Source organism: Aquarana catesbeiana, linkage group LG04, assembly GCF_042186555.1.
Source record: "Aquarana catesbeiana isolate 2022-GZ linkage group LG04, ASM4218655v1, whole genome shotgun sequence".
NCBI lineage: Eukaryota > Metazoa > Chordata > Amphibia > Anura > Ranidae > Aquarana > Aquarana catesbeiana.
In genome coordinates this window covers 338,182,605-338,207,169 of record NC_133327.1, presented here as the reverse complement: position 1 = coordinate 338,207,169, position 24,565 = coordinate 338,182,605, and the positions used below count along the sequence as shown (strand labels likewise).

The 24,565-nt window shown below is 44.1% G+C and overlaps 1 protein-coding gene across 4 annotated transcripts in view; it reads left to right on the top strand.

Moving 5' to 3' along the window:
• The first annotated feature begins 8,709 nt into the window (after positions 1–8,709).
• MAP3K7 (mitogen-activated protein kinase kinase kinase 7) overlaps positions 8,710–24,565 on the top strand; it is a 93,264-nt gene continuing 77,408 nt past the window's right edge. Inside the window, exons 1-2 of one of the 4 annotated variants that reach the window (XM_073626942.1) lie at positions 8,711–8,909; positions 8,961–9,118. In XM_073626942.1, the coding sequence (XP_073483043.1) occupies positions 9,032–9,118 (87 nt within the window). In that variant the 5' untranslated portion in view covers positions 8,711–8,909; positions 8,961–9,031. Of the gene's footprint in view, positions 9,119–24,565 lie in introns of all 4 variants that reach the window. The other 3 variants (XM_073626943.1, XM_073626945.1, XM_073626944.1) reach the window with 3 other exon arrangements.

The window sequence follows — 24,565 nt, the reverse complement described above, 5'->3', positions numbered from 1 at the left end:
CCCTTAAAATCCATACCAGACCTGAAGGGTCTGGTATGGAATTTAGGGGGAACCCCACGTCATTTTTTTTTTTTAATTTTGGCCGGGGTTCCCCTTAATATCCATACCAGACCTGAAGGGCCTGGTATGGAATTTAGGAGGACTCCCACGTCATTTTTTTTTTTAATTTTGGTTCGGGGTTCCCCTTTGGGGAATTCCCATGCCGTTTTTATCAATGAACTTCTATGTGTATTGTCGGCAATGCAATAGCCGCGGGTAGTTTTAAATGAGTTTTTTCCTTCAAAATGTCATTTTGCTGTCAGACTGTTCTAAACACAGGAAACATGCGCCCCTTTACAGGCATACTATAGACACCCCCCAGGTACGAAATTTAAAGGGATATTACACTTTTATTGTTTGACTTTAAGCATTATTAAAATCACTGCTCCTGAAAAAACGGCCGTTTTTAAAACTTTTTTTTGCATTGATCCATGTCCCCTGGGGCAGCACCCAGGTCCCCAAACACTTTTTATGACAATAACTTGCATATAAGCCTTTAAAATTAGCACTTTTGATTATTCATGTTCGTGTCCCATAGACTTTAACGGTGTTCGCATGTTCGAACTACTTTTTTCCTGTTCGCATGTTCTGGTGCGAACCGAACAGGGGGGTGTTCGGCTCATCCCTATTCCACACATACAGTTGTATGCAAAAGTTTAGGAACCCCTAATACTTTCCATGATTTTCATTTATAAATATTTGGGTGTTTGGATCAGCAATTTCATTTTGATCTATAAAATAACTGAAGGAAACAGTAATATTTCAGTAGTGAAATGAGGTTTATTGGATTAACAGAAAATGCGCAATATGCATCAAAACGAAATTAGACAGGTGCATAAATTTGGGCACCCTTGTCATTTTGTTAATTTGAATACCTGTAACTACTTAGCACTGATTAATTGGAACACACAATTGTTTTGGTGAGCTCATTAAGCCTTGAACTTCATAGACAGGTGCATCCAATCATTAGAAAAGGTATTTAAGGTGGCCAATTGCAAGTTGTAGTTCTCTTTGACTCTCCTCTGAAGAGTGGCAACATGGGGGCCTCAAAACAACTCTCAAATCACCTGAAAAAAAAGATTGTTCTACATTATGGTTTAGGGGAAGGCTACAAAAAGATATAATATACCCTGAATTGAGAATGTCAGTGGGATATAATAAACCTTGAATCTATGGTGTCAATGGGATATAAAAAACCCCAAATTGATGGTGTCCGTGGGATATAATAAATCCTGAATCAATGGTGTCAGTGGGATAAAATAAACCCCAAATCAACAAAGTCAGTTAGAAATAATAAACCAAAATCGATGGTTTATTATTTCTAATAATGTCCATCCACCATCAATCACACCGCCCGACAGACCCAAAAAATAGAAAAACAAAAAAAACTCCACCTCCACTGGAGGCCTCCCAGCGACTGATGTCTTTTTGCTTTGACACATCTGATATAGGCAAGGACGGGGCCACATCAGCAGGGATGGGGGTCACTCGGTTACATCAACGGGTGGCTCCACCGTTGCCTATATAACAGCTGTCAAGGCCGGGAGACCTCCCATGGAGGCGGAGCTTTTTAAATTTTTTTCTATTTTTCAGGTTCGTCGGGCGGCGCGATTTAAGATAATTGGACATCGTAGGACACTTTTTTTTTTTTATAAAGTAATTGTCAAAACTGTCTGTTGTGGTTTTTACTTTTTGACACTTTTTTTGGTGAATGGGTAGGGGTACAATGTACCTCTACCCATTCACATGGGGGAGGCTGGGATCTCGGGGCCCCCTTCTTAAAGGGGGCTTCCAGATTCCGATAATCCCCCCTGCCAGCAGACCCCGACAACCACCAGCCAGGGTTGTCAGAACAAGACCCTTGTCCTGGATTTTGGGGGGACCCCACGCCATTTAAAAAAAAAAAATTGGTGTGGAGTTCTAATTAAAATCTATGATAGACCAAAAGGGCCTGGTATAAGTTTTGAGGGGGACCCCACAATGTTTTTTTTTTTTAATTTTGGCATGGGGTTCCCCTTAACCACTTCAATACACTGTATTATATACTCTGCACTGCACTTTATACCCTGCACTGTATTATATAGACTACACTGACTGCACTATATATTCTCCACTGTGTTATATATACTACAATGACTGCACTATATACTCTGCAATGAATTATATATACTACACTGATGGCACTATATACTCTGAACTGTATTATTTATACTACACTAACTGCACTAACTGTATTATATACTACACTGACTGATTGCACACTACACTACCTGCCTAATCTCCATTCATTCACTATATACAGCCGCGGTGTAAGCAGCAGCCTTATATAGTGTGCAGCGTAGAATTAGCCCCTGAGCCATGATTGACCAAAGGCACCCTGCCATTGGCCAATCATGGCTCTCACAGCACATCGCGCTGTGATTGGCCAAAGCATGCAGGTCAGGTGTATGCTTTGGCCAATCAGCAGCCATCAATGGACTGCGATTATGGGGCGCTCTGCGGCAGGCGAACTTGCCGCAAGCGCCCCATATGTTCGTTTGTTCTACAAACAAATGAAAAGCTGATATTCGAGCCCATCCCAACTGGGCACATAGCAAACAACTGTATTCTATGGGCCCCAGCAGTGGCCTGTGTTTATCCAGTGCGGGAAAACTGCCAGTCACCAGTCATAGTGAGAACAAGCCTGTAGTTTACACAAGAACTGGTGTGGGTGCTCCTGAACCACAGAGAAGGACTGACTGCCTGTCTGGCAATTATACTGTATGTCACAGAGCGGGCGCCGAAGTTGCAAGAAGTCTGGTTTTATGTGGAGAATGCTCAGTCCAGACGCTTTGCCAACAATTAAAGTGGAAATCCAGCTTAGACCTAACTACTCTTAAAGCTGTCACCTCCGCCCTCTTAACACCTATGCTTACTAACTATTTTCAGCTCCAGTGTCGGCCAGCATGGCTGCAGTGGCTGAGGAGAGAGCGTTGACAACAGATTGGCCATTGAAGACTATGGGTGACGTCAACACTCCAGGCATAACCTGCCATTGTCAGAGAACTGTCGCCTGCAGCTGCCGCTGACTGACAGAGGGCAATGGGATCACAGGACCAGACCGAATTGGCCTAAAAATAGGTAAGTATACAATATATGTTTTTCTTGCAAAAGGCGCCACAAAATCCTTTTACTATAATGCTGACAGTAGTAGTGACAGCGACAACACTACTTCTGTGAGCCCAGTGCTGGAAATATAAGATACGGAAGACTGCTCATGATCAGAAACAACAAATAACAAAAAAAAGCCTTTGACGTACGAGAATTTTCATACATTATTTCTATCCTCAGTTCCGACTTGCAGTGAAACATTGAGGAAAACCCATCGTTCACCTGATTTTCTTAGAGTGTGTACCCCACATTAATCAGTGGTTCCAGTGGGAAATAATAAACTCCAAATTGATGGCATCAGTGGGATATATTAAATCTCAAATCGATGGTGTCAGTGAGATATAATATACCCTGAATTGAGAATGTCAGTGGGATATAATAAACCTTGAATCTATGGTGTCAATGGGATATAATAAACCCCAAATTGATGGTGTCCGTGGGATATAATAAATCCTGAATCAATGGTGTCAGTGGGATAAAATAAACCCCAAATCAACAAAGTCAGTTAGAAATAATAAACCAAAATCGATGGTGTCAGTGGGATGTAGTGAACCCTGAATTTATTGTGTCTGTAGGATATAATAAACCCTGAATTGATGATGTCAGTGGGATATAATGAACCCCCAAATTGATGGTGTCAGTGGGATATAATGAACCCTGAATTGATGGTGTCAGTGGGATATAATGAACTCTGAATTGATGGTGTCAGTGAGATATAATAAACTCTAAATCAATGGTGTCAGTGGGATATAATGAACCCTGAATCAATGGTATCAGTGGGATATAATGAACCCTGAATCGATGGTATCAGGGGGATACGATGAACCCTGAATTGATGGTGTCAGTGGGATATAATAAACCCTGAATAGATGGTGTCAGTGGTATATAAAAAACCTTGAATCCATGATGTCAGTGAGATATAATAAACCCTGAATCTATGATGTCAGTTGGATTTAATGAACCCCGAATTTATGGTGTCTGTAGGATTTAATGAACCCTGAATTGATGGTGTCAGTGGGATATAATGAACCTCGAATTGATGGTGTCAGTGGGATATAATGAACACTGAATTGATGGTGTCAGTGGGATATAATGAACACTGAATTGATGGTGTCAGTGGGATATAATGAACACTGAATTGATGGTGTCAGTGGGATATAATGAATCCAGAATTGATTGTGTCAGTGGGATATAATGAACACTGAATTGATGGTGTTAGTGGGATATAATGAACACTGAATCAATGGTATCAGGGGTATATAATTAACCCTGAATAGATGGTGTCAGTGGTATATAATAAACCCGGAATCAATGGTGTCAGTGGGATATAATGAACCCCAAATTTATGGTGTCAGTGGGATTTAATAAACCCTGAATTGATGGTATCAGTGGGTTCTAATAAACCCTGAATTGATGGTGTAAGTGGGATTTAATAAACCCTGAACTGATGGTATCAGTGGCTTATAATGAACCCTGAATAGATGGTGTCAGTGGGATATAATGAACCCTGAACTGATGGTATCAGTGGGTTATAATGAACCCTGAACTGATGGTATCAGTGGGATATAATGAACCCTGAACTGATGGTATCAGTGGGATATAATGAACCCTGAACTGATGGTATCAGTGGGATATAATGGACCCTGAACTGATGGTCTCAGTGGAATATAATGAACCCTGCATAGATGGTATCAGTGGGATATAATGAACCCTGAATCTATGATGTCAGTGGGATATAATGAACCCCCAAATTGATGGTGTCAGTGGGATATAATGAACCCTGAATTGATGGTGTCAGTGGGATATAATGAACCCTGAATTGATGGTGTCAGTGAGATATAATAAACTCTAAATCAATGGTGTTAGTGGGATATAATGAATCCTGAATCAATGGTATCAGCAGGATATAATGAACCCTGAATCGATGGTATCAGGGGGATACGATGAACCCTGAATTGATGGTGTCAGTGGGATATAATAAACCCTGAATAGATGGTGTCAGTGGTATATAAAAAACCTTGAATCCATGATGTCAGTGAGATATAATAAACCCTGAATCTATGATGTCAGTTGGATTTAATGAACCCCGAATTTATGGTGTCTGTAGGATTTAATGAACCCTGAATTGATGGTGTCAGTGGGATATAATGAACCTCGAATTGATGGTGTCAGTGGGATATAATGAACACTGAATTGATGGTGTCAGTGGGATATAATGAACACTGAATTGATGGTGTCAGTGGGATATAATGAACACTGAATTGATGGTGTCAGTGGGATATAATGAATCCAGAATTGATTGTGTCAGTGGGATATAATGAACACTGAATTGATGGTGTTAGTGGGATATAATGAACACTGAATCAATGGTATCAGGGGTATATAATTAACCCTGAATAGATGGTGTCAGTGGTATATAATAAACCCGGAATCAATGGTGTCAGTGGGATATAATGAACCCCAAATTTATGGTGTCAGTGGGATTTAATAAACCCTGAATTGATGGTATCAGTGGGTTCTAATAAACCCTGAATTGATGGTGTAAGTGGGATTTAATAAACCCTGAACTGATGGTATCAGTGGCTTATAATGAACCCTGAATAGATGGTGTCAGTGGGATATAATGAACCCTGAACTGATGGTATCAGTGGGTTATAATGAACCCTGAACTGATGGTATCAGTGGGATATAATGAACCCTGAACTGATGGTATCAGTGGGATATAATGAACCCTGAACTGATGGTATCAGTGGGATATAATGGACCCTGAACTGATGGTCTCAGTGGAATATAATGAACCCTGCATAGATGGTATCAGTGGGATATAATGAACCCTGAATCTATGATGTCAGTGGGATATAATGAACCCCCAAATTGATGGTGTCAGTGGGATATAATGAACCCTGAATTGATGGTGTCAGTGGGATATAATGAACCCTGAATTGATGGTGTCAGTGAGATATAATAAACTCTAAATCAATGGTGTTAGTGGGATATAATGAATCCTGAATCAATGGTATCAGCAGGATATAATGAACACTGAATCGATGGTATCAGGGGGATACGATGAACCCTGAATTGATGGTGTCAGTGGGATATAATAAACCCTGAATAGATGGTGCCAGTGGTATATAAAAAACCTTGAATCCATGATGTCAGTGAGATATAATAAACCCTGAATCTATGATGTCAGTGGGATTTAATGAAACCCGAATTTATGGTGTCTGTAGGATTTATTGAACTCTGAATTGATGGTGTCAGTGGGATATAATGAACCCCGAATTGATGGTGTCCGTGGGATATAATAAATCCTGAATCAATGGTGTCAGTGGAATAATATAAACCCCAAATCAACAAAGTCAGTTAGAAATAATAAACCAAATCGATGGTGTCAGTGGGATGTAGTGAACCCTGAATTTATTGTGTCTGTAGAATATAATGAACCCTGAATTGATGATGTCAGTGGGATATAATGAACCCCCAAATTGATGGATTTGTCCACTTTGAGACTCAGGAAGCTGCTGAAAGGGCCATCGATAAAATGAATGGCATGCCTTTGAATGACCGAAAAGTATTTGTTGGACGTTTTAAATCCCGCAAAGAAAGAGAAGCTGAACTTGGGGCCAGAGCCAAGGAATTTACGAACGTATACATAAAGAACTTCGTGAAGACATGGATGATGAACGATTAAAAGAGATGTTTGGGAAATATGGCCCTGCGCTCAGTGTCAAAGTCATGACTGATGATAGTGGAAAGTCCAAAGGATTCGGATTTGTCAGTTATATCCCACTGATGGTGTCAGTGGGATATAATGAACCCTGAACTGATGGTATCAGTGGGATATAATGAACCCTGAAGTGATGGTATCAGTGGGATATAATGAACCCTGAAGTGATGGTATCAGTGGGATATAATGAACCCTGAACAGATGGTATCAGTGGGATATAATGAACCCTGAATAGATGGTATCAGTGGGATATAATGAACCCTGAATAGATGGTATCAGTGGGATATAATGAACCCTGAATAGATGGTATCAGTGGGATATAATGAACCCTGAATAGATGATATCAGTGGGATATAATGAACCCTGAATAGATGGTATCAGTGGGACATAATGAACCCTGAATAGATGGTATCAGTGGGACATAATGAACCCTGAATAGATGGTATCAGTGGGATATAATGAACCCTGAATAGATGGTATCAGTGGGACATAATGAACCCTGAATAGATGGTATCAGTGGGACATAATGAACCCTGAATAGATGGTATCAGTGGGATATAATGAACCCTGAATAGATGGTATCAGTGGGATATAATGAACCCTGAATAGATGGTATCAGTGGGATATAATGAACCCTGAATAGATGGTATCAGTGGGATATAATGAACCCTGAATAGATGGTATCAGTGGGATATAATGAACCCTGAATAGATGGTATCAGTGGGATATAATGAACCCTGAATAGATGGTATCAGTGGGATATAATGAACCCTGAATAGATGGTATCAGTGGGATATAATGAACCCTGAATAGATGGTGTCAGTGGGATATAATGAACCCTGAATAGATGGGGTCAGTGGGATATAATGAACCCCTGAATCTATGATGTCAGTGGGATATAAATAAACCCCAAATTGTTGGGAAAATTTAACCCTGAATTGTTGCTGCTGCTCCTACTGACACCAAACGATTCTGGTGTCACGTGTCAGTGGGGGTAAAATGAACCCCAAATCGTTAGTGAGTTAGGTAAGTATACCATAGCTCCCAACTGTCCCTGATTTTGAGGGACTGTCCCTGATTTGGAGCAATGTCCCTCTGTCCCTCATTCCTCCTCATTTGTCCCTCATTTTGGTCTGATCTATATAGTTGTATATAAAATGCACTTTTTATCTATCAAAAAGTGTTTCCCAGTGCTAAAACTTTCATCTGATTTCTAAACTGCTAAAACTGCTACATCTGTAAATTCCAAAAGCCAATATAAAGGAATAGTAGTCATAACAAAAGCCCTTGTGGGTTTAACCATTTTTTTTTTTTGTACAATTCCCCTTTAAGGGGACGTGACAAGGGGTCTGTCCTATGCCTGCATACTTTTGCTGATAGGTGTCCCTCATTCCCATCTCAAAAAGTTGGGAGGTATGTGCACACATTGCTGTGCTGATCTGGGGTGTATGATGACTGTTAGGTAGGTAATGACTCCAGTCAGCAGTGCAGAGAGGGGGGAGCGCACTTTGGCACTCATCTCATACTCTGCACAGTGACTTGGACCCTGCAGAGGGAAGACATCACAAGGCACAGTCCTGCAGGATCTAGACTGGGACACAGAGCATATTAGAACAGTGTGACAGCCAGTCAATTAGCATTTTAAAGAGAAGAGTGAATCAATAGCAGTCTAGGTATTTATTTAGCACACGTTTCTTACAAAATGCAACAAGGACTCAGGCAGGACTGCATACAGTTTGTTCATGATCAAAAGTCTTCATAAAGTTTGTTAAAGAAAAAAAAAAGACTTCCTCTGAATTCTTTGGAAAGTGTCTGACGTAGGTCGGTAGCGCCGCCCCTTTCACCGCCAGTCTGCTCCCGGCCTGTGCAGCTTCCGTCGCTGTATGTATGCTCGGTTCGGGAGAGTGTCAGCGTAGCGGCGGCCGCAGCTCCTTGTACGCCTGGTCCCCGGTGTGTGTGTGTGTGAGAGAGCCGGGTCGTGCAGTGGGGGTGACTCGGACGGTGCAGGGCCGGGGCCGCCAGTAAAGTCCAATTGTACGGTGGCCCCGGACCTTCCAGTCCCTGTCTGCTGTCAGCCTCTGCCCGGGGCCCGTATTCGTTAGGTGAAGGCGCGGCATGTCTGCCTCCTCCGCTGACATGATTGAAACCCCTCCAGTGCTCAACTTCGAGGAGATCGACTACAAGGAGATCGAGGTGGAAGAGGTGAGATGGAGACACGGGCAACTAAGTGCTATGGGGGACACTGAGCCTCTCCAAGTCACTTGTCATTGTCACCACATTGTCATTGTACACTTCTATTAGTACGGTCATCGTACACTTCCATGGTCATTGTCGCTCTAGACTCGCGGGGCGGTGGTCGCCGTAGACTCGCGGGGCGGTGGTCGCGGTAGACTCGCGGGGCGGTGGTCGCCGTAGACTCGCGGGGCGGTGGTCGTTGTGGATTTCCAGGGGTGTGGTCGCTGTTATTGTGGACTTCCACAGGTATGGTCATTGCAGACTTCTATGGGTCGGAAAACTCAGCAAGGAGTTCAATGTGAGCCTTGCTGAGCTTTGAACCAAGTAGTGCAACAGGCAGGCAGTGTCTGCTCCTGTGTATTGCCAATTCAAGCTCTTTTGAAGTGTCTCTGGACGCATAGTGAAATTTGAGCCTGTAATTTTACTTTGTAATGTGAGTATAATTTATTGGTGTATAATAAAAAAAAAAAAAAAGGTGGTGATTGTTAGACAGTGACCCTCTTTCTATCCATCCATCTGGGATCTCTTTGGAGCTGTGAAGAAAAAAAAAAAAGACTGTGGAGGATCGCTGCAGTTTTAGTGGCTGTCTTGGTGGATTGTCCTAATAATGAGATACAAGCCCTGTCAGCCTAATCTTTAATAAGCTAGGCAAATATGTTTAACCACTTCAATACCAGGCACTTAGACACCTTCCCGCCCAGGCCAATTTTCGGCTTTCAGCGCTGTCGCAATTTGAATGACAATTGCGCGGTCATGCTACACTGTAATCAAACAAATTTTTTATCATTTTGTTCCCACAAATAGAGCTTTCTTTTGGTGGTATCACCTCTGCGGTTTTTATTTTTTGCGCAACAAATAAAAAAAGACTGAAAATTTTGAAAAGTTTTTCTTTGTTTCTGTTAAAATTTTTTGTAAATAAGTACCTTTTCTTCAATGATGGGCACTGATACGGCAGCACTGATGATGGGCACTGATAGGTGGCACTCGTAGGCGGCACCGATGGGCACTTATGGGTGGCACCGATGGGCAATGACAGGTGGCACCGATTGGCACTAATTGGTCAGAACTGTAATATAATGGTGCCAATCAGTGCCCATTTGTGGTCACTGATTGGCACAGATTGGGCACATGTGGATGACCATGGGGTACATACCTGGCCATCCACATGTTGCCCCCTTCCCTGGTGGTCCTAGTGGCGTCCCTGGTGGTCCAGTGTGATCATCTGAAGGGGGGCTGCGCTGATAAAAAAAATCAGCGCAGACATCGTGATCAGCCGTGATTGGACACAGCTGATCACGTGGTAAAGAGCCTCCGCCGGGGGCTCTTTACCAAGATCGGTGTAGTGGTATGTCAGACTGACACACCGCTCCACCGATCGGGAGTCAGGATAGCGGAACCACCGCCCAGCCGTCAATCTGCTATAGGCCGGGCGGGAAGTGGTTAATAAGTGAGATTCCAAATAATGGGTGAAGAGAGTGAAGTCCCCATTTACTGAAGATTCACAGAGTATTTCTTGGAATTAGATTCAACTAATTCAACCTGCTTTTGAATTTTGTTGAAATTCTAGTTTTGTGTTTGTCCTTTGTTTATTTGTTCTCGTTTTTAACCTTTTTTTTTTTTTTTCCCCCTAAATGTTTTAATCACACGACTAGTGTGGATAGGACACTTGGTGTTTAAAGTGATACTAACGCTCCATTCACATTTTGGTGTTTTGGGATCTCGCTGCGATTCTGCCTGCAATATCAAATCAAATTGCAATCGCAAAACGCAGGTTCAGGTACCAAAGCGCGGTGAGGTTTTGCTGCGAAGCTTGTTTGCCAAAAGAAGCTCACGCTCCCTTTTGGGCGACAAGCTTCACATGTTGCATTTTGCAGTAATTGCCACGTGCTTTATTGTGGCAGAACTTTATCGTGTTCTAGGTGCATTCATTGATAGTGAGTGACACTCAAACCTGCATTTTGCCATTGGAGATCCCAAAATGCTAAATAAAGATATATATATATATATATATATATATATATATATATATATATATATATATATATATATATATATATATATTACAAACATGGTACGCTTACCTGCTCTGTGCAATGACATTGCACAGAGCAGCCCTTATCCTACTCTTCCCGGGTCCCCTGCCAGCACTCCTGTCTCCACCTCTTCATTGAGTGCCCCAATAGAAAAACGTTTTCTATAGGGACACTCACGCAGACTCAGAATTTGATTGCTATCAATCTGCCCGATGAGAAGGAAGAGAGCCTTTGCTCTTGTGCACAGCTCTGGATCGAGAGCAAGCTCGGGTAAGTATCGAGGGGGGATAGGGGGCTGGGGGGATCCTCTGGCAAAGAAGTTTTTTACCTTCATGCATTAAAGGAGAAGTACAGCCAAAGCTTGTTTGGCTCTACTTCTCCTGTGGACCACAGGAGTGCAGTTCGTTCTGCACTCCTGTGACCCATTTGCAGCAGACAGAGGGCTGAAGCGGAGAACTGGTGACTTGGGAAAACTTGGTAAATTTCATCAAGGGGTCATGGCAATAGAGAGGTTGAGAACCACTGATATAAAAGAAAAATGCAGTGCTTAAATGTCCATAAAGGAAGGGAAAAAGTCCATCAATTCCAGAAAGCACCCGATAGGTGAGTAATCCTTGACTTATAGGTGAGTAAAAGTCTTCCACCAACACCAGAGTATGTCAAGCCTCTTACCCTTAAGAATGGACCACTAGATTATAGGTGGTCTTAACGCCCAAACACTAATCTCCTCAAGTCTTAGCCAACACGGACTGCTCCAGCATTAATCCAGGCATCTCCCCTCATGTTAAAAGGTGTAAGAACAAATACCACTTTATGTAGTATATTAAACCACTTAAAATTTAGTATATTACAGTAAAATTATTTTCGTAGCGTGGGTTGTCAGCACCCAAGGCAAGACAAGTAATTTGTGCCCCTAACCCAAGGACATTTAGCTCTGAGTTCCTTCCTCTCGTACAGTATTAAAACCCTGTATGGTACATTTTAGGATGTACCACTTTCGCTTTGTTCTCCTTTCTTTCCTTTTTATCTCTCTCTATCCTAATTTCTTGTTTTTTTTTCCCCATCTCTCTCTCTAGCCATCTTTTTCTTATTCTTTCTCTCCCTTTTTCTTTGTTCCTCCCCCTCTTTTCCTCTCCCTTCCACGTATTCTCTATTTTTTTTCCTCTCTTACGCCTTGGGGGTGGGGGGAATGGGATGAATGGCAGTGCTGGTGGGAAGTTGGGATGAGTGGCAGTACTGGGGGGAGTTCTGATCAGCCAACTTAGGTGCTCTTGATCAAGGTCATCTGCTGATCTGAGAACTGTAGGTGGGGACTTTTAATGGCAACTCTAATCACAGGTAGTGTTACTCACTGTGTCTCCAGCTCTGTGGTGTCTCGCAGCAGTGAAACCTATGCAGAAATCAGGAGATGGGATCTCCTCCAGCCGCTCCCACTTCACATTCCTCACCAGTCAGCTGACCTCTAGTCTCTGCCCCCCAGGCACGCTATGAACTGAATGAGCGGCTGGGAAGAGGCTGAATGGGAGGCCACTGCTCCAGGAACAGCCTAGCTGGGCTTCCACAGGGTCCATGGCCAGCCTGCTGGGTGGCCGCAAAAAAGCTGGGAGAGTGGTGCGGTCTTCAGCAACAGCCCAGGATTTGGTGACCCCTGGCAAATTGTCATTCGACCCCCAGGTTGAGAACCACTGTTTTATATGAATATTTGTGATGAAGCACAAGTGACAATGCTGTTTATTTTGTAGCACTGTGTTGCTATTTTGTATTATATGTTTAGCAACATTGTTTCATTTGAGGTTTGAGCCTTGTATTTGTTGTAGATTTAATATTTCTAACTTTTCTAGCCATGCTGCCTGTCAGTGAGGCAGAAGAGCAGTTTAATTTATTCATTGTAACCCTATATGAAAAGTTCCTAAAACTGTGTTCCTCAACTGTCACCTACCAGACAGGCAAACTGTGACAGGAGTAGATGTCAAGCCCCAAAAAAAAAACACTGACTCTTCAAAGTCAGTTTTAGCTGCCAGGGCAAGGCAAGAGGGAGCCCTCTGCCGAGCAGGACTCGGGGCACTCCTTGGGGGGTGCTGCAGTGCTAAGCGAGTTGGCAAATTATGTTCATGGTGCTTGTGTGGAGGTTAGGGATTACTGAATAAGGGTATTGATGGGTGACGGGGGCTAGATGTTGTTGGTTGTTAATTTAAAATACATTTTACATTTTTTTTTTTTTTTACTGTTGGGTCATGGACTTTTTTTTGTAAAAATGTAGGGTTGCACCAATAGCGATACTAGTATCGGTGCTGACTCGAGCGTTTGCAGGAGTACTTGTACTCCTGCAAATGCTCTGATGCTTGACCCGATACCTCGACAGTCGGGAACAATCTATGTGGAGGTGGGGGGAGTTAAAATCATTGATCTCCCTGCGCGGCTTTCAATAAAGCATCTGACAGCCACTTCTCCTCCTCTCCCTCCCGTGGCTTTCAGCTGCTTTATTGAAAGCCACACAGGGAGATCGGTGATTGTAACTTCCCCAACCTCCGCACAGATCGATCCTGACTGTCCCCTGTGTCCTCCTCTGGTCCCCCTCTGTGCTCCTCCGCCCCCCCCCCGTCCATATTTCAGGAGGGAGAGCGGATGAAGGAACCGGTATATATGTAATTCACCGGCTCCTTCCTTTTCTGAATGTGCATCGTAAACTGTGTTTTCGATGCTTCAGTTTATGAATCCTGTCCATTCATCTTCAGTGCAGCTGAGGCTGCAGAGAGCAGAACTGGGAAATCTCTGCCATCAGTCCCTTTCCCTGTCTCAAAGGGAAGATGTCAGGGGTCTGTTTAGACTCCTGACATCTCACCAAAGCCCCAAAACAGGGTTGATTTAAAAAAAAAAAAAAAAAGAAAAAAATCAAACGTAATAAATATTTAAAAGTAAAAATAATAAATAAATAAACTACTGACTCAGTGCCACCTATCGGTGCTCCATGTTAGTGCCACGTGACATAAAAAAAAAAGTTTTGGTACTTGTACTCGGTCTTAAATAAGTGGTATCGGTGCGAGCCTATAAAAATATATTGGGCTCTGGTCTTACAAATGTTGAGCACCACTGTACAAAAGAAAATGATGGTCAGTGACTGAACATTCATTCATCCTATTTCCTTCTGTAGGCTATACTGTATATCAGGATTTTATAGCGACTTGCATAGAGGTTTTCTTGTTATTGTTACTCTTCTCTTATTTATAATTGCAATATATTAGTAAAGGTAATCATGCCGTTAAACAATGTATTTGCTATTTTAACAGGACAAAGTGGCCTATATCCTGTGACCTTAATATGAACTGATATGAACAAAGATAAAAAATACTCATTTTTTTAATGGCCATGCTTGTGCAAGGACTCTGTCTGAAAAAGTGTTTTTAAAGAAAGCTTTTCTGAAGGAAATGTCAAGGCTGTCACTGTAGTCTTTGTGTTCCGCAAAGCCCTAAAAAGTGAATCTTGAGTCAAAAAAATACAGGATTATACATGAACTTCTAATTACATCATCTTCCTGTTGAAATCAATAAGTTAGAAAAGTTGTGGCGTTTGCTTGTGATGCAGCTGATGGGGAGAATATGCTACTGTCCTATGATCGCTTTCTTGTCTGCGTAACTATTTGTACAAATTAGTCTCCTTCCATTGCCTCTAAGAGTGTTACATATTTTAACTCCTCTAACAGTAAAGAACCCTTTCCACAATCTAAGGTTAAACCTCCCTTCTAACCTTAAGACCCCTTTCTCACACTGGAGGCATTTTTCAGGCGCTTTAGCGCTAAAAAGAACACCTGTAAAGTGCCTGATAAATGCCTAATCTGCAGTCCCGGTGTGAAAGTCAGAGTGCTTTCACACTGGGGTGCTGTGCTGGCAGGATGTTAAAAAAAAAGTCCTGCAAGCAGCATCTTTGGGGCACTTTAGGAGTGGTGTATAGACCGCTCCTAAAGCGCCCCTGCCCATTAAAATCAGCTTTGCGGGTGCTTTTAACCCTTTATTCGGCTGCTAGTGGGGGTTAAAAGCACCCTACTAGCGGCCGAAAAGCACCTCTAAAACGATGGTAAAGCGCCGCTAAAACTAGCGGCGCTGTAGTGCTATGAGGTACAGAATGGAACAATAACCATCGTACAGAATGGAGAAACAAAGTGCTTCCTAGGAAGGTACCCTTTAGGGTTGGTCTTAATTTAACACATTGGATTACAGGGCATTGAGGGATTTGGTAAGACTCTGGAAGAACTGATATGTAAAGTCACTTGAGGACAGGTGTCCCTTGATTTGGTTAATGATGGGTAAATGCATTGGGACGGATATGGGAATAGGTACTAGTTCTGGAAGTGTTACCAAATTGGAAGACTGTAAATGACATTGGTTTCTCGGGTACAATGCTTTTTGGGTGCCATAGTGTGACGTGAGCGTGAGGCATTGTGAGTAAGGATGATGTTTGCAAGCTGCACGTGCCTAACCTGCCAGGAACTCGGCATTGCACAGCGCTAATCACAATCAGTGAGACATTTCCCGATGTGCTGCTGCAGAGATCAGGAAATGTCTTGCTGCTTGTGATTAGCGCAGCGCATTGCCAACTTCCTGGCGGGCTCGGCACGTGCAGCTTGTGAACACCCTGGAGCTCATCCTTAATTGTGAGATCTTCAGCAGAATCCCCATATCAGGCAGGTACCTAGTACAGGTGCATTGATGATGTGCTGATTCTGTGGGCAGGTACAGTAAATGACTTGTATCATCTCTTCACCGTCTGTTTTAATTTCTTAAATCCCACACCAGCATGCCCCCCCTGAATGGCACCCTTGTTCAGATCATTTTTATTGCTGCATATGTACACTGCCCTTTGCTGTATTTGCAGCTTAAGGGGGGCAGTTAGGGAGCAGCAAAAACACGCTGCAGCTGCACTTTTTCCCCTTTCCCCAATTGCAAGTGTAAGCAAGGTCTTAGAGATACACAAACATGTAATAATAAAATGTGGGATGTCTGTTTCAAAAAATTGGGCATTTAGCCCCAGTGCATGAGACTCCGGAATTTTGCTACAGGTGGAGGGTACAGGTGCCATGTCCAGCCTGGAAGCCTGTCAAACTCTGAGAGGCTGCTGTGGCTGGAAGGGGCTGCACGATTTTGGCTAAAATGAGAATCATGATTATATATGTGTATGTATATGTTTGGAGGTTCCAAGTAATTTTCTAGCAAAAAATACTTATTTTAACTTTGTAAGACATGAGTGTCAAAAAAAGGTTTTGACTTTAAGTGGTTAAACTTCCCTCATGTCAGACAAGTTCATTTCTTTAATCTAAGAACTAAAAGTTACAATGTTCTCTACTAGCTCAGACATTGTTGTGAAAAACTTGGCAGACTGCCTGTGGTTTTTTTTTTTTTTTTTTTTTTTTCTGTTGACACCTGAGTGAGCAGAGAAAGCTCAGCGAAGCTGGCCCCCCTACAATCAGCACAAATAAAAACTCAAGCGTGTTTCTTTAGTGCTATGTTTGTGCTGATTTGTGCTGCTTTTATTTTTAAGATGTTAGCAATTGTTTTTTCCAGACTATGACATCACCTAGCCCCCCTACAATGCCCAAATGACACAAATCTAGTCTCGTTGGTTAGTGCTACGTCTGTGCTGTTTTGTGCTGCTAAAAATTCCGTTTATCTTTTATCGTTTTTGCGTTATTACTGATTTATTAAAGGTCACTCAGCCCCCCTACAATGCCCAAATGACACAAAACTAGTGCTACGTTTGTGCTGTTTTGTGGTCATAAAATCATGTTCTATCTTTAACGTTTTCGCTTTATTAAAGGTCACCAAAGGTCAGTCAGCCCCCCTGCAACGCCCAAACAACACAAAACTGGTCTCGTTGGTTAGTGCTGGTTTGTGCTGCTAAAACTTTTATTTGTGCTGTTATGGTTTTTAAGTTATAACAGTTTTTTTTTTTTTTTTTAAACCCCACTCACTTTGCCCCGCCTCTACAATCAGCACAAATGAAAACTCAAGTGTGTTTCTTTAGTGCTACGTTTGTGCTGTTTAAATTATCATTCTATCTTTTATTGTTTTTGCATTATTAATAATTTTCCGAAAGGTCAATGAGCCCCCCTACAACACCCAAAAGACACAAAATTGGGCTGGTTGGTTAGTGCCTCATTTGTACTGGTTTGTGCTGCTAAAATTTGTATTTGTGCTGTTATGGTTTTTTGGTTATAACAGCTTGTTTATATTTGATAACACCCCACCCACTTTTCACCCCATGTTATTAAATCTTAAAAACAAACATCCTATTTGTTAGTGCTACCTTTGTGCTTTTTTGTGTCATAAAAATAAAAATTTGTGCTGCTTTTATTTTTAAGATAATAGCAATTTGTTTTTTCCAGACGATGACACCCCCCCCCCGTGCCTGTGATCAGTCCAGTAGACTGCGTGATGTCAGCAGCAGATGGATGTGGCAGCAGAACCGGCTGGGGGCAGATGAGCTGGCACTAGCTGTGTGAAGTTGGCACTCCATGTTTGTAAAACCTGAATAAAAATATATTCGTTTGTGCCGCAAAAATGAGCGTTTGTGCCACTTTGGTTTCGGAGATATTGTGCGTTATATTTGCTGAAACCCTGCCCACTTTGCACCCCATGTTGCTGAATTTTAAAAACAAACACGCCATTCGTTTGTGCCACGTTTCTGCTGGTTTGTGCTGCAAAAATAAACTTTTGTGCCGCTTTGATTTCGGAGATATTGTGTGTTATAGCTGTGTGAAGTTGCCATGTTTGTAAAACCTGAATAATAATATACTATTCATTTGTGCCGCAAAAATTAGCGTTTGTGCCGGTTTGGTTTCTGAGATATTAAACATTCAATTGAATGTAAGCCCCGCCCACTTTGCACCCCATGGTGCTGAATTAAAAAAAAAAACCACACCATTCGTTTGTGCTGCAAAAATATACGCTTGTGCCGCTTTGATTTCAGAGATTTTGTGCGTTGTATTTGTTGAAACCCCGCCCACTTTGCACCCCATGTTGCTGAATTTAAAAAACATGCCATTCGTTTGTGCCGCGTTTCTGCTGGTTAAAAATAAACTTTTGTGCCACTTTGGTTTCGGAGTTATTGTTAGTTGCTAAAACCCCGCGTCCAGAGGATCTCACAGCGCGGGTAGCAACTTAAATCCCCTGCGGTTGCTGGACGAGATGCCAGACATGGACAGGCTGCTTTCCCAGCTCAGAGCGGAGGCGGCGTCCAGAGGAGCGGAGTGGCTGCAGGAGCAGCTCTCATCTGTCCTGCGAGATCGAGCCTCTGGGTCAGGGACGGGGGCAGGAGTCTGTATGAGGTCGGAGGTCTTTGCCCCTGGAACGCTTCTCTCCGGTCTCCTCCCCCAGAGCTCTGTGCCACATTGGGAGTCCCATGCGGGCCCCTTCAAGACTACCTGCAAAGCGATCGGCTGCGCCCGCGGGTGGTGCTCCTGGAAGGAATCCCCTTCGTGGGGGGGCAGGGCTTCCGGGGGTGTCTGTCCCTCCCCCGGAATCCCTCCGCATCAGGAACAGGCAGGCTCCTCTCCCAGCGATGGGTCAGCAGGGGCAGAGCCTCAGCAGGGGAATTGTGCTGCTACGGCCCCCAGGCCCTTTACCTCTGTGGCCAGTGGCTCTCCCAGGACCAGCCAGCACCAGGTGATGTAGGAGGTGCGGAGTAGCAACGGTGTGAGACCAGCGGTGAGCGCCCAGGTCTCTGGGCACTCCGGTAAGGTGATCCATAAATTGGTGGATGAAGCCGTGCAAGCAGGCGGGGCCAGCAGCCGCACGGATCCTCGGCATTCAGGGCCACTTCTCCTGGGGTGCTGACGGAGAGGGGAGACGTGGAGATAATGAGAGATCGGAGGGCAAGTTGTCCGCTTCAGAGGGGGAGGAGTCGCATAGACGCCCTGAATCAATGGAGTCGGGACCTGCGGCTGGTGGAATCCTTCCTAGGCAGCCTGGTAAGTCTACTACTTCTTCTAACATATCTGTGTTTTCTGATGTTGATGATAATGTGTGTCTCCCGCGCAGAGTTGACGGCTCTGCGGTCTGATTTGCCTGCTCTTTCTGCACCTTCTAGTGCGGAAAGTGGACACGCCACATCTAGGTCAGATGAGGGGTTGCAGGGGTTCCTTCTGGGTTTGAGGGAGCTGGTCCAGCTATTTGAACCAGAAACGAGTGCCCAAGCCATGCCATCGTCGGCGTGGATCCCGCCGGTGGGTGGGTCAGAGGCGACGAGGCTGGCTTCTGTGTCCAGGGTTGATCCCCCTGCAGCGGTGGTGCCCGCCACAGTGGCAATCGTGGAGCCAGGCCAGTCTGCGGCAGGGCACAAGTTGGCGTTGAGGGACAAGGCTGGGTCGTCGGGGATGGCTGTTACCAAACAGGACTCAGTCAGATTGGCCGACTCTGCGAAATGTGAGGTTTACGTTTGTTTTAAGGGGCCTTTGGGTGCGCACCTGAAGCCGGAATTCCGCAAAAAAAAATTTGGAAGGGTGAGTATGTGGGGATATTCTCTCTGCTACCCCTGGAAAAATTTTATCTGGATAGGGTCAAGCCAGAGGAGAGCAAAAAGGAGGATGAAGAAAAACGGCTGTACAGGCTTATCCCACGGACTTTCCCTAATTGGCTGCAGGCTTTTGCCATTATGGCAAGTGTAATTGGGGAAAAGAATCCGGAACACTGTTCGGCGCTCATCTGTTATCTTGACGTCATCAGGGAGGTCTACGGGGAATCCGCATGGTTGAGGTATGAGGGGGGGGTTGCACATCTACCCCCGGACAACCGGCCGCAAAGAAAAGGGGTGTCTGCTGGCAGTATGAGGGCTCCTGCAAGTTTTGGGGGGGGCTTGCCATTTCCAGCATGAGTGCTCCGGCTGCGGAGGTTTACATCCCTTGTCCCGCTGCTTCAAACAGGGGAAGGGCCGCGCCGGCGAGTCTACTAACAAAAGGGATGACGTTAGTGAGGGTGGAAAGGATGCAGCCTTTCCTCGATATCTGGATCGGGAGGCTGCTTGGTTGTTAGGGGTGGGTTTCTCCGAAGGCTTTTGCATACCTTGTTCCCTGGCCTCTGTTCCACCAGTGTCCCAGAACTTGCGTTCGGCCTTGCAACATCCTGCAGTGGTTTCTGAGAAATTGAGGAAGGAACTTGCGTTGGGCCGCATGGGTGGCCCTTTCCCCTCGCAGCCTTTAGCGGATTTGGTGATCTCACCCCTGGGGGTCGTGCCTAAGAAGGAACTTAAAGTGCGTTTTCACAGTGACAATCTTGGGGTGGTACAGGTCATCAACCATGTCACAACCTTGTCACCACCCGTGGTCCGACTTCTTCAGCGCCTAGTTTTACGTTGTCTACAGTTAAATGTTTTTCTTTATGCTGTTCACCTCTCAGGAGTTGAGAACGACTTAGCTGACGCATTGTCTCGCTTTCAGTGGGGCAGGTTCCAGGAGTTGGCACCGGCAGTGGAGCAATGCAGGGTCCCATGTCCCGAATGGCTGTGGAGGATTGCCTTGGGGTCGTCTCTGGATGGATCAGACGGTCAGTGCGTGACATGACGTGCCTATAATAAATTATGGCAAGAATGGTTGTCTTTGCTGCAGCGGGCTGTGGTGGAGCAAGAGGGCCCGAAGGTGAGGTTGCTGGTCCTTTACATTGTCTCACGGAACCTTGAGGAGGGGGTGTTGGTGTCAGTCGTGGAGCGCAAATTGGCAGGATTAGCATTTTTCTTCAAATTGCAGGGCTGTCGTGATTTCACAAAGATTTTTGGGTCTGACGGGCTCTAAAGGGGTATCATAGATCTCAGAAGCGCAGGGATTCCAGGCACCCTGTTTCTTTTGATATTCTGCAAAATGTTTTAGCCCAGTTGGTTTCCCTGTGTTCCTCAGCCTACGAGGTCTCTTTGTTTAAAATGGCCTTCTCTCTGGCTTTTTTTGTAGCTTTTCGGGTTAGCGAACTAGTCAGCCCTTCCAAGAGGGTCCATGGGGGTATGTTGGATCGGGAGGTCACCTGTGGGGAGGACAGGGTATCCCTGCTTTTGCTATGGTCCAAAACGGATCAGACTGGCAGGGGCAGAAGGGTTCAGATTTTTTCTGTGCCGGCTTTGCCCTTGTGTCCGGTGGGTGCTGTCAGAGAGTTTCTCACAGCGTGCCCGGATTTGGCTGGGTCCTTTTTGTTACATGCAGATGGGTCTCACTTGTCCAGATTTCAATTCATATCCATTTTCCGTAAATGTTTAAGGGCATTGGGTTTGGAGGAGAGAGAATTCATCTTGCACTCATTCCGAATTGGGGCGGCCACGGAAGCCGTCAGGTGTGGGTTGGATGACGAAGCGGCCAAGTGTATTGGTAGGTGGGAATCGAAAAGGTTCCAGCTATATGTTCATCCTTATCTCTTGTCTGGGGGGGGTTAGGTCATTTTGTGAGTGTTCTGTGTTGGTAAGCCTGTGTTTGCGTGCTTGTTTGGTGTTATTTGTGGTGTTGTTTCTTCTCTTTCAGGTGGTGTGATGGGCTTTGTCTGGGTACTGGGCCACACCTATGTGTTTTGGGGGGCCAGGCGAGCAGACGTTAGGCCCAATGGTAGGCAACTAGGCATTTCTAGGCAGGAAGCTTGTGTCCGCTGGTTGTGGGTACCGGGCATGCTGTGGAGCAGAATGGTGCCGGAAGTGCATCGCTTTGCACTACTGGATAGACCGCTGAACGTTCTGGTGCTACACGTTGGCAGCAATGATTTAGGACTGAGGTCCATGTTGGACATCATTTGTGATGTCAAGTTTGATTTCCTGCGGCACCGCATGGCCTTCCCAGATATGCTCGTCATGTGGTCCGACATCATTGCTCAGACGACTTGGCATTTGGCTAGATCGGTGGAGCGGCTTAATAAGGCCCGCAGGAAGGTCAACAGCGAGGTAGGCAGATTTGTAGTAATGGGGGCCTGGTTATCTGGCATTTGGAACTGGAAATGGATACTTGGGGATACCTTTGGGGTGACGGGGTACACCTCAATGTGGTGGTAATTGATCTGTGGGCCCTGGGGTTGCAGGGTGGTATTCAGAGAGCTTTGAGGGTGTGGAGGGGCACACAAGGGTAAGGTCTTCTCCTTATGCGCTGTGGCGAAGGTTGGTCTTTGCTGGCGAATGAAGAAACCTCGGATAAGAAAGGATTCGGGACCCATCGGTGGTATAGGTCCCTCTGGTGTATTCCAGGTAACGTGGTTTAGCTGGAATTGGTTAATGGGTGCACTGCGGTTAGTGGGTTATCTCTGAGCCAGTATGTTGGCTGGAGGCCTAGTATAGTAAAAGGTACCGCAGTGCATTCTTGAACATACGATAGTTTGGGGTTCCTGCAAAGACCAACGCAATTAGTGACTGATGGGTTTTTGGTTTAATAAATGTTTTTTACGGTTTATGTTCATTTAAGTTTATTTGTTAATAAAGAGGCCCCTACAGCCAATTTTTTTACTCCATTTATGGTGTGGTCTCCATTAATGGTATTTAATGGTACGGGTGGGATGGAGTATGGGGTTGGCCTGGCAGTTATTGGCTAAGGATGGAACATCTGTTTTGCAATGGTCATGCCTTTTCCAGGCTACAGTATGAAGTGCAGTGCCCGTTACAGTGGGAGGAGCATTACATTAAGGAAACCCAAGCTGAGTATAGGTTCTGTAAGTTCTGTATGTAAGAATTAATAAAGAGGTGTAAAGTCAGTGTGGTTTGGCAACATATAACGCACAATTTCTTCGAAACCAAAGTGGCACAAACCAACACAAACACAGCAAAAATGGATGGCATGTTTGTTTTTAAAATTCAACAGCATGGGTTGCAAAGTGGGCGGGCTTTAAGCAACTATAACGCACAATATCTCCGAAACCAAAGCGGCACAAAGGTTTATTTTTGCGGCACAAACCAGCACAAATGTGGCACAAACAGATGGCGTGTTTGTTTTTAAAATTCGGCAACATGGGGTGCAAAGTGGGCGGGGCTTACATTAAATTGAATATCTAATATCTCAGAAACTGAACCGGCACAAAACGCTCATTTTTGCGGCACAAATCGGCACAAACGCGGCACAAACAAATAGTATATTTTTATTTAGGTTTTACAAACAAGGGGTGCCAACTTCACACAGCTAGTGCCAGCTCATCTGCCACCGGTTCTGCTGCCACATCCACCTGTTGACTGCTGCTGTTGACTGAAATGCAGTCTACTGGACTGATCACAGGTACTCATACCTTGCTGTGCTCCCATGGCTGCTGTCTAACCAGGAGCTCACTAACCAGGTACGGGGGGGGGGGGGTGATGTCATCGTCTGGAAAAAACAAATTGCTATTATCTTAAAAATAAAAACAGCACAAATTTTTATTTTTATGACATAAAAAAGCACAAAGGTAGCACTAAGAAATAGTATGTTTGTTTTTAAGATTTAATAACGTGGGGTGTTATCAAATATAAACAAGCTGCTAAAAAACCATAACAGCACAAATACAAATGTTAGCAGCACAAAACAGCACAAATGAGGCACTAACCAACCAGCCCAATTTTGTGTCTTTTGGGTGTTGTAGGGGGGCTCAGTGACCTTTGGTGAGCTTATATATATAATAATAAAAATGAATAATAACACAAAAACGATAAAAGAACGAAAATGTAAACAGCACAAACGTAGCAATAAAGAAACACACTTGAGTTTTTATTTGTGCTGATTGTAGGGGGGGAAAGTGAGTGGGGTTTGAAAAAAAAATAAACTGTTATAACTTAAAAACCATAACAGCACAAATAAAACTTTTAGCAGCACAAACGTAGCACTAACCAACAAGACCAGTTTCGTGTCATTTAGGTGTTGTAGGGGGGCTGAGTGACCTTTGGTGACCTTTAATAAATCATTAATAACGCAAAAACGATAACGGAACAGAAATTTTAGGAGCACAAAAGAGCACAAACGTAGCCCTAACCAACGAGACCAGTTTCATGTCATTTTGAGCGTTGTAGGGGTGCTGAGTGACCTTTAATAAATCATTAATAACGCAAAAACGATAACAGAACGGAATTTTTAGCAGAACAAAACGGCACAAACGTAGCACTAACCAACGAGACCAGTTTTGTGTCATTTGGGTGTTGTAGGGGGGCTAGGTGATGTCATAGTCTGGAAAAAACAATAGCTAATATCTTAAAAATGAAAGCAGCACAAATGTAAATTTTTACGGCACAAAACAGCACAGGGGTAGCACTAAAGAAACACACTTGAGTTTTTATTTGTGCTGATTGTAGGGGGCCAGCTTCGCTGAGCTAGCAGAGAACTCTCTCTAAACTTGTTACATGAATGAATCTGGGAAATTCTGCATAGAGATCGTAAGGGGGTTGAATCAAGATCACGACTTTTACACCTGTCAGGTGTTTG